At 33.3% G+C, this 11114-nt stretch overlaps 1 protein-coding gene across 1 annotated transcript; it reads right to left on the bottom strand.

Annotated features, from left to right (window-relative positions):
• Positions 1–2494: 2494 nt before the first annotated feature.
• Positions 2495–10465, bottom strand: LOC111695544 (gastrula zinc finger protein xFG20-1). Its single transcript, XM_023464910.1, has 7 exons — positions 10235–10465; positions 7117–7388; positions 6280–6497; positions 4443–5767; positions 4135–4245; positions 3759–3913; positions 2495–3103 (listed from the first exon to the last, which is right to left on the bottom strand). The coding sequence occupies exons 2-7, from the start codon at positions 7291–7293 to the stop codon at positions 2945–2947; spliced, it is 2145 nt and encodes a 714-aa protein (XP_023320678.1). The 5' UTR covers positions 7294–7388; positions 10235–10465; the 3' UTR covers positions 2495–2944.
• Between the last annotated feature and the right edge of the window lie 649 nt (positions 10466–11114).

The raw sequence follows: 11114 nt of genomic DNA, 5'->3' as shown, positions 1-11114 counted from the left end.
ATTATAAAAACAAAATTAGGATTTATTTGATACAAATGACAGGCAAATTTTTGTTACCTTATTTTCTTCCGGGTTATTAAATGATTGTTTAAAAACGTTTCTTAGAATTTTTACACCGTACAAACGTCATATTGGTATCAACTGAATCAGATGATTTTTCTCTATAATACTGCAGTCTCAGCTCAACAAGGTATCTTATAAGCGACTTTTATGTAAAACATCTATTTATATTTGTAATTTTACTTTAATTCTTAACTTTTAATTCTTAAATAAAATTCAGCTTAATAAATGTTAAATTTGAAAAAAGTGTTTGCGCAGTGCACATTGTTAATCTAGATGCTAATCTCTTTAACTAATAAAATCACATAAAACCCTGTATCAAAGGGTTGGTAAATGTTATTGAGATAAACAAAAATGACCCACTATCGTTAAGATTAAACGCAGGGCTTCTAAAAGATTACGATTCAACTATTTCTTCCATCTACCGCCCCGCCCCCAACCCCACCCGTCCCTCCTCTTTTCTCCTCCCCCAAGAAAATACATTTATTTTCATTTTGTTCTCAAAAGTATTTTTCTGTTAAAGCTGAAACCGCAAATCCTGACAAATAATCTTGAGCTATTAATCATAATAATAATTCTAGCTCTATAAACCTAAATTGAAAAAAGAAAGTAAGTGTGGTGAAAAAGTACGTAAAGTGTAGAAAAAATAGTTTTTTAAACTATTGACGTATTTAACGATTGAAAACATTAACACGATTATTCTGGGATAATTTCATATGAATCTGTTTTCTGACCAAAATTATAGTTTTTTTATCTAAAATTTATTATTAATATACACTGTTGACTTATTTATTTAAAATATTGACTAGTTGTTTACAGTAATCACATGAAGCTGAGTATTTTGTGTATAAAAATATGAGTATAATATATTTACAGATTTTGGTCAAATTGACTAGAGAAAATTAACTAGACTAATAATTGTAAAGATTAGCTGACAATGATAAATAAATGCAGAGGGGGGGGGGGGCCGGAAAAAAAATATTTTGGGCTAAATGTTGTTTCGAGTCTTTTAAGTATAAATTTTAGCCATTTTTGACAAGAAAAAATAATTTCAGAACACTTTTTTCTTTCTGGAACAATCAAATAAAATTCACAATACCAAAGCATTAAAAAGATTTTTTATGAAACATAAATATTTTGAACACTTCGCGTTCGTTTAAATGCGATGCTTGTAAAATCCACGATAAAGGATAAAGAATGAAAATCAATAAGATTTCAAACACGCTTTTCAGAGATTACAAAATATTCACCAGTTTCAATTTTTCCTTCTCTTCTTTTCACATTTCCTTGTTTAACAGCATTTTCAAGCTTTAGGATCATTCAATATAATTGTGTACGGAGTCTCAACAAACATTAGATCAGTTGGATAATGGATTAGATCAGTTGGATACTGGATGAGATCAGTTGGATAATGGATGAGATCAGCTGGATACTGGATTAGATCAATTGAATAATGGATTAGATCAGTTGGATAATGGATGAGATCAGTTGGATAATGGATTAGATCAGTTGGATAATGGATTAGATCAGTTGGATAATGGATTAGATCAGTTGGATAAGGGATGAGTTCAGTTGGATAATGGATGAGATCAGTTGGATAATGGATGAGATCAGTTGGATAGGTTGAGATCAATTAGATAATGGATGAGATCAGTTGGATAATGGATGAGATCAGTTGGATAATGGATGAGATCAGTTGGATAATGGATTAGATCAGCTGGATAAATGGTTGAGATCAATTAGATAATGGATGAGATCAGTTGGATAATGGATGAAATCAGTTGGATAAATGGTTGAGATCAATTAGATAATGGATAAGATCAGTTGGATAATGGATGAGATCAGCTGGATAATGGATTAGATCAGTTGGATAATGGATGAGATCAGTTGGAAAAATGGTTGAGATCAATTAGATACTAGATGAGATCAGTTGGATAATGGATGAGATCAGCTGAATAATGGATTAGATCAGTTGGATAATGGATGAGATCAGCTGGATAAATGGTTGAGATTAATTTGATAATGGATGAGATCAGTTGGATAATGGATGAGATCAGTTGGATAAATGGTTGAGATCAATTAGATAATGGATGAGATCAGTTGGATAATGGATGAGATCAGCTGGATAATGGATTAGATCAGTTGGATAATGGATGAGATCAGCTGGATTAATGGTTGAGTTCAATTAGATAATGGATGAGATCAGTTGGATAATGGATGAGATTTGTTGGATAAATGGTTGAGATCAATTAGATAATGGATGAGATCAGTAGGATAATGGATGAGATCAGCTGGATAATGGATTAGATCAGTTGGATAATGGATGAGATCAGCTGGATAAATGGTTGAGATCAATTAGATAATGGATGAGATCAGTTGGATAATGGATTAGATCAGTTGGATAATGGATGAGATCAGTTGGATAATGGATATCAGTTGGATAATGGATTAGATCAGTTGGATAATGGATTAGATCAGTTGGATAATGGATGAGATCAGTTGGATAATGGATTAGATCAGTTGGATAATGGATGAGATCAGTTGGATAATGGATGAGATCAGTTAGATAATGAATGAGATCAGTTGGTTGAGATCAAATGCATAATGAATAATGGATGATAGATGAAAGAAAAGAAAATGGATGAAGATTGTTGAAAAATGAATGAAATCAGATGCAGAATATTGTTTGATGATAACATGATGTAAGATGTGTTTAAATTTTGCGATTATGCAACTGAACTGAAAATGATTAAATTGAATTTTTTCGAGGCTTTCAGAGAGAGTTACATTCATTCTTCTTTTATCTTAAAACAAGAAACCATGTAGGTTTGGTTGAATATCAGGATTCAGGTTTAGAGGTTTGGTTGAATATCAGGGTTCAGGTTTAGATAGTGACAACTCCAGCCTCTGATTCCCGTCGACACTGCTGCTGGAGACGTACACAGATCTTCTTGTGGGAATTATAATTACTCCGGTCTGCAAAATCCTTTGGACAGGTTGGACACTTGAACGGTCTTTCTCCAGTATGTACACGTTCATGGGTCTAAACACAACAAATGATCATAATTTCAATTTTTTTTTAATGAAAAATGATGATACTAAAACCAGAAAATCAGGCTAAGGCAATTATTTAATTTCTCTTCGATATCCCGTGGTGTTTATACCGTATCGATATCCCGTAGTGTTTATACCGTATCGATATCCCGTGGTGTTTATACCGTATCGATATCCCGTGGTGTGTATACCGTATCGATATACCGTGGTGTTTATACCGTATCGATATCCCGTGGTGTTTATACCGTATCGATATCCCGTGGTGTTTATACCGTATCGATATCCCGTGGTGTTTATACCATATCGATATCCCGTGGTGTTTATACCATATCGATATCCCGTGGTGTTTATACCGTATCAATATCCCGTGGTGTTTATACTGTGTCGATATCCCGTGGTGTTTATAACGTGTCGATATCCCGTGGTGTTCAAACCGTATCGATATCCCGTAGTGTTCAAACCGTATCGATATCCCGTGGTGTTCAAACCGTATCGATTTCCCGTGGTGTTCAAACCGTATCGATATCAAGCGTTCAAGTCAAATGATACTCAACACAAAAGTTCCAACCTCTGATTATACTTTAAAAAATCTCTTAAACCAAAACCCTCCAAAAAAGCAGGTTAACAAAGAAAATGAATCCTACCTCCCAGACGTGTTTGTGTGAGAACTCCTTCATGCAGAATTTACAGGAGTAGAGATTCTTCCCGAGATGAATATTCCTGTGCATTCTCACGTTATACGAGGTTGTATAGTGCTTTCCACAGTCTACACATACATATCTCTGCTGCCCTCCAGATCCTTTAATTATAGTTATAATAATAATAATAATAATAATAATAGATCAGTTGGATAATGGATGAGATCAGTTGGCTTGATTAAAGGGACAGAACAAGAATTGCTTGATTAAAGGGATAGAACAAGAATTGCTTGATTAAAGGGACAGAACAAGAATTACTTGATTAAATTAATAATAATAATAATAATAATAATAATAATAATAATAATAATAATAATAATACCGCAGAGTCTTAGCATGAACCCTCGTTTAGTTTCAGCAGTGCTGGGAGGAGGATAAACTGTATCCAGGTTTACAATATTGTTACTGTTTGTATCCGGGATATACTCACGTCCTAGCAACAAAAACGTTTATATTTCAAAACAACATTCAAAACCTTTTTAAATTAAAATAGCAATATTCTATTTCTAATTTCAAACAAAAGCAATGCATATAAACAGAGAAGTTTAGAAGAGTTTAAATTATCCTTAAAAATAACGTATTTTTTGGCCGTGAAAAGATTAATAAACAATCAATGATAAAGACTTATACCTGCTGGAGTTTCGACGATCTTATGAGCTCTAGGATTAGAGTTTGGACTGGTTCTGCACGGAGTAGGAGCTGAATTATTAAATATCTTACGAGCCTCTTCAGTGAGGAGTAAAACTGTGGGTTTTGGAGCAATCGTGATCGGTTTCCTGGTTAGCTCTACCGGGGTTCTCTTTTCCGCGTTCTGGACGATTATATGATCACTTTGCGCCGCCAGGTTCCTGGACTGTAGGCTGGAGTTACTGTTGCTCAACATGATTAGTTTGGGTGGAGGACGGTTTGCTTTGGGTTTCTTCTTCTCCAGGTTGTTGTTGGAGCTTGTCTGGGATGTGATCTCTAAAGGTTTACTAGAGAAAGATTTATTTTGATCCTGAGTGTTATTTCGAACCAGTTTAACGTAATTGTGCTCAGTTTTCATATGTTTTTCAAAAACATGCTGATGAAGAAATATTTTCTCACATATATCACACGTGTAAAACTTGTCTTCAACATGCACTTTAATATGAACCTCAACGGTAGGTGCTGTAGTGAAGAATTTTCCGCAGAACAGGCACATAAACTTGGGTCTGGCGGTTGTGTACAGGGTCATGTATCCTTGTTCTAGCTCAGCCCTAACAGGAGCATGTGGTATATCTACGTGTGTACTCAGGTGATCCAGTAAACTAGATTGTTCACCGTATTTAACCAGACAGAAGCTGCACGTGTAGAATGTTGTTGATTTTCCTAACTGATCTCCAGGTTCACCCATCTCCTCAATATCATCATAATCAAGACTTATATCTGGTTCAATCGTCATTTCTTCAGATGCCTCCTCATCCTCATCCATATTCTCCTCGTCCTCATCCTCTCCTGCATACCCCATATTCTCAAACTCTACGTTGTTGTTGTTCCCGGTCATACTATGAACTGAGACAATTTGTGGTTTAAAGCTAGTACGGAGAGGATCTTCCTCGAACGCGTCTCCGTCCTCGTGTTCAGTTTTTATCTCCTCCTCATCGATCTCTTTTTTGACGCGCTTTATCGGCGTGATGGACACGTTCGGAGCGATGTTTATAGACTCCCCATGCTCCTTCTCCTCATTCACTCCAGCACATCTCTTCATGTGACTCGCACAATTACTTCTATCTCCAAACCTTCGATCACATTTCTCACATGCAAACGGTCTCTCTCCAGTGTGGGTTCGCACGTGAGACTCATAAACGTGTTTATGTGCAAATTTCCGGTTACAATGTTCGCAAGTGTGCACATTGTTCCCAGTGTGGAGGTTCATGTGCATCCGGATATTATACCGGCTTGTATAAACCTTCTCACACACCAAACAGATATATCTAAATTAAAGATATCTTAAACAAATTTTACAGGGTCACTAAACAAAGGTGAGACTTAAATGACGACTAAAATATCATTAAATATAGCGATTGAAGAGAGAATTAGGATTTTTTTCTTGGATACAGAAAATAACAACAACCTATAGGATAGAATCAAAGAAAAACACGTTTCCAGTTTAGGAAACCAAGATGGAATGAAAACTGTGTGAAAAAGTTCCGTAAAGTCGTCTTTGAAGTCTCATCCTATTTGAATATTCAGGGTTATAATTAAGGTATGGATGTTTTTTTAAACTAGGTTTTTTTTACTTTACATAAATCTAAGTAAATCTAACCTATAATTAGTATTAGAAACTCTAAGTAAATCTAACCTATAACTAGTATCAGAAACTCTATGTGAATCTAACCTATGAATAGTATCAGAAACTCTGAGTAAATCTAACCTATGACTAGTATCAGAAACTTTAAGTAAATCTAACCTATGACTAGTATCAGAAACTCTAAGTAAATCTAACCTATGACTAGTATCAGAAACTCTGTATGCCATAAACTTCTGTTTTAGTTCGTTTCCAGTAGGAGCTCTCGGTAGCTCTAGGAGTGCAGTACTCTGTGTCTCCGGAGTAGGACGGATCTCTGAATGAGGAATAAGTGGATCCTGCTCCTCTAGGAGTTGATCTTGATCTATCTCCATGCTTAGACCTGGTACTCCGTCTATTACCAGATTACCATCTTCCTAGATCAGATAATTTTAAAACTAACATTTGAATATTTAATACTATCAATGACAGAGCCACGAGGAAAATCTAAATCTTTCTCTACACCTCAAATTGTTGCGGTTTATGAGATATCTAAAATCTGAATATTTTTCTAATCAAAAATAACATTTATATCTAAAAGTGTTTTATATGAAATAAAGATATCCTTTCTTACATCAGATAAAAAGGGACAGGATCTCAGAGAAAACAATCTACATAACTTTTATTTTTCCTTTACAGTCCCTACCATATATTTTGGAAATCCGTGAAAATATTTTATGCATTTTGTTTATAATTATATTATAAACAATCAAAGTATATAGAAAAACATACAGTCTGTCCCTTTAAACATAAACTTTTCTGGATAAGAAGAAAATAAACATGTCTTCTTAAAACATTTTGCGGCATTTATTAACCAAAATTACGAGAATGGTTCTTGAAACAATGGCTATATAATATAACCAAACCATAATCCCTAGCTTTGGAATTTTCAAAATGTGGTCGGCCTTTTTGTTCTTTCAATATTGCCAGACTAAAATTCGTCTCTTAATTGTCATATTTACAGAAACACTCTGCATTTCTGGAGACTACTTGTACCTGTAGTTCATCATGAAGGTTTGCATCGCAGTGCTCTGCCAGTATATGAACTCCTAGTTCTCTAGCTCCGGGTAGACAATGACCGCAGATACTGCAGGTTATACCAGGTTCAGGTTTAGGTTCCTCTCCGCTCCGTTTCTCCAGGTACACCTTATGCTGGCTCCCACTCTCCAACATCTTATTTCCTCTGTGAACTCCTTTTTGTGGAAAATATTCCAAGGCGGACAGAATTTATTTCTGCTAAACAGTACTTAAAGTAGCGTTAACACCATCTAAATAAATATATATTTTTAAATGAAATCCACAGAAGTATCAAAGAAAAAACTTTATAATCCTTTTGTGAACAGAGCAAGTACTAACTGTTTATTTTTTGAACTATTAAGTAAAAGGAACTTTGACTTTGTCACAAACTTTGATTTTTTAATCCCAATATCTCTGAAACCTGATGGTGTAAACCTTTGATATTTCAAATATGTTTTCGGGTAAATGAAATAATCTAAGTTTGAAATAGCGAAGGTTTACACCATCAGGTTTAGAAATAAAGGAATTCCTTTGGTGAGAATACTTGAAACTATTTTTTGGCACTTTTAATTGTAAAGGAACTTTTTTATTACATATGTAAAAATTCTAAATAAGAATCCTGACTTGCAGTTGTATTTGCAGTTAGGCTTAATGTATGAATGAATAAATAAACAAATTTTCAGAATGTTTCAGTTACACAACTTTTAATTTATTTAAGAATAAAATGCAGAAAGGTTTTTGACTAATCTTAAAACTTTTACTAAAACTAACTTCTATGTTTATAAAAATAATTTTCAGATTATATTCAGTATTCTTTAAACTATTTTTTCACATTTATTTTGTATTAGTCCTGTTGTATTCATGAAACTATATTGGACAAGGGATTTAAAATATACAGATATGGAACCGGAGTGAAGAACAATTTAAATAAGAATAAGTTTAATAAAAGGAGAAAGATCAGTGGTGGTTTATATGGTGGGGAAGAGGGAAGGATGAGAAAAGAATTCGGTGGTAGTTGAATATTTGTTTACAGCATTTGAACCCCCTCCCCTGAAACAAAATATTATAAACTGTACCCAAAAATTGTATATGTTGTAAAGTACTTGTGAATCCAATAATAATCAGATGAAGGCTCAATTTTTTCTTCCTTGCATATAGTTAATAACAAAATCAGAAATATTATTCAGCTTTAGCAAATAAGGAAGCCTAAACTTTAGACAGGATATCGTTATGAAAATCAATTTTAGAACCCGGGTTTCACGAATGGGGTTAGGCAGTTTTGTGGATATCAATACTTTTTTATGAAATAATATTTTATTTAGTTTTTACATATTTTCCATTTATTTCGAATCTCTTAAATTAAAATCTACACAAATGTTAAGACCCCAAAATGGAAACTTGGAAGTTTCGTTCTACATACTCTTTTAAATTTCGGGGTCTGAAGTCTTTTCCTTTGTGGGTACAGTGTACACTGTACATTACACTGTACATACCTTTATTGTATATTGGGTTTCCGATAATCGGTTTCATAACGATATCCTGATTTGAGTGTTAAGCTCTGGCATAAAATAAAAATAAAAGATTCTCTGTAAATAGATAATTTTCCATTTAAGCGAGGAAAAAGTTTTAAAAATCAAATTTGAAATAGGAAAACATATTCTAGAGTTCTTAGTGGATATGGTTAATGGAGGAGGAGGGGGAATTTTAAAAGTATAGGAGAGAGGGGAAATGTATAGGGGTTGGGGGAATTCTAAAGACTAGGCACGTACAGTTTTAGGATTGAGTTAAGCGGAGGATGATGACGTAATTACAATTCTAGGTGGAACCAAGGAATTTTGATTTCATTGTTTCCGACCATATAATATCTATTTCTCTTTATAATATAGGTGAATTAAAGAAATGTAAAATGATAGAAAGATTGAAAAGGAAAATAGTATGATAGGATGATAGAAAGATAGAAAGATAGAAAGATAGAAATATAGAAATATAGAAAAATAGAAAGATAGAAAGATAGAAAGATAGAAAGTTAGAAAGATAGAAAGATAGAAAGATAGAAAGATAGAAAGATAGAAAGATAGAAATATAGAAAAATAGAAAGATAGAAAGATAGAAAGATAAAAAGGTTAAAAGATTGAAAGAACGTGGTTGAGAAGCCGGTTGGTACAAAGAGCAAGGAATAATCTGAGGCTTTCTCCAGAACCATGATTACACATCAAATACAGGTTAAAAGGGTATTACATTAGATTTGAAATAATAGACAATTAGATAATTTATCAAAAGAGCCGTAAACACATATATTCAATGTTATAAATTTATAAGGATGACAATATGATAGATATTGTTTAATTGCATACGTTTAATTTGTACACGTGGTATAATATACATGTATAATGTATATTGTACTGATATGTACATTGTACATGTAAGCGATCTCAATTTGTAACTTGTTATATTTAGGATGAATATATTAATATATTAATATAATAATATATGAGAGGATGGATATATGAGAGGATGGATATATGAGAGAATGAATATATGAGAGGATGAATATAGGATGAATATAGAATGAATATATGAGAGGATGAATATAGGATGAATATAGAATGCATATATGAGAGGATTAATATATGAGAGGATGAACTAATGAGAGAATGAATTAATCTAAGAATGAATTAATGAAAGAATAAATTAATGAAAGAATGAATATATGATAGGATGAATATATGATAGGATGAATATATGAGAGGATGAATATATGAGAGGATGAATATATGATAGGATGAATATATGAGATAAAAAATATATGAGACGAAGAATATATGAGAGGATGAATATATGAGAGGATGGATATATGAGAGGATGGATAGGTGAGAGGATGAATATATGAGAGGATGAATATTTGAGAGGATGAATTAATGAGAGAATGAATTAATCTAAGAATGAATTAATGAAAGAATGAATATATGATAGGATGAATATATGAGAGGATGAATATATGAAATAACGAATATATGAGACGATGAATATATGAGAGGATGAATATATGAGATGATAAATATGAGTATAATGAATATATTAAATATATAAAGGTTACCTATGGTTGGGATGGTTGGTGCGAGGCTACTGCAGAGGGGGAATATATGGCGCCGGTGCATGGATAGATAGATAGATAGGTCGGTGGATAAAGGAAGATACTAAGATAGATCGATAGCCTGTGTGGTACACAGGGGGCTTTCCCCCCCGGCCTATCCTTTCCCCTAGGAGGAGCTGAGTAGGCTTTCCAGAACCTAGATATATAACCTAGGTATTGATCCATGGAGACTACATAGACACAAACCACCTAGATACGATACATATAATATATATAAAATATAAACATAAGTAAAGAGAAAATGAGACAAGGTGAGGCCGGAAAGTATTAATCAAATCTCAATCTTTACTTTGAAACATTTGTAAATATGTATTAAAAATATTTATATAATGCGTATTTCGAATTAAAAGGTTGACACGAAATTCAAGAGAAGCTGTATGTAAACGTAATTTTAAGTTACCTCACAGAGGGGCATGCCTGATTCCCATCGGTATCCTTTCAACCTTTATCTGATCAATAAAATTGATGATATCGCCCTTTTTCTAGCTTGAAACGTGTTAAATTCTGATAATTTGCTCTTATTGTTTCTGGAGTTAAAAATGCGCAAGTTCCACTACCTTAATGGAAAATTAACCATTAATGGAAAATTAAGGATGTCATTTTAAATTGGAAATTGGACAAGTAAACATGAATGGAGGGTCACCGGAAATCCCTGAAATTACGTTTACAGTTCATTAAAAAATAAGAACCACTCAAAACAACCAACCCTGGTTAGGCGGGTCCAAACTGCATAGTAAATTGTGATTGGTTATTTGTAATATCTCATGCTTTGTAGTTGAATAAAAACATGAAAAAATATGAAGAATCGATGTTTTAATCAAAT

Source organism: Eurytemora carolleeae, unplaced genomic scaffold (assembly GCF_000591075.1).
Source record: "Eurytemora carolleeae unplaced genomic scaffold, Eaff_2.0 scaffold207, whole genome shotgun sequence".
NCBI lineage: Eukaryota > Metazoa > Arthropoda > Copepoda > Calanoida > Temoridae > Eurytemora > Eurytemora carolleeae.
This window is presented reverse-complemented; position numbering and strand designations above follow the sequence as displayed.

Bases quoted from the DNA above. Each gene is read 5' to 3' on its own strand.
- LOC111695544 (XM_023464910.1), bottom strand. From the start codon at position 7,293: ATGTTGGAGAGTGGGAGCCAGCATAAGGTGTACCTGGAGAAACGGAGC. The intron at 6,498-7,116 runs GTACAAGTAGTC...TATCTGATCTAG, and splicing joins ACCTTCATGATGAACTACAG to GAAGATGGTAATCTGGTAAT. The intron at 5,768-6,279 runs GTTAGATTTACT...TCTTTAATTTAG, and splicing joins GTTTCTGATACTAGTCATAG to ATATATCTGTTTGGTGTGTG.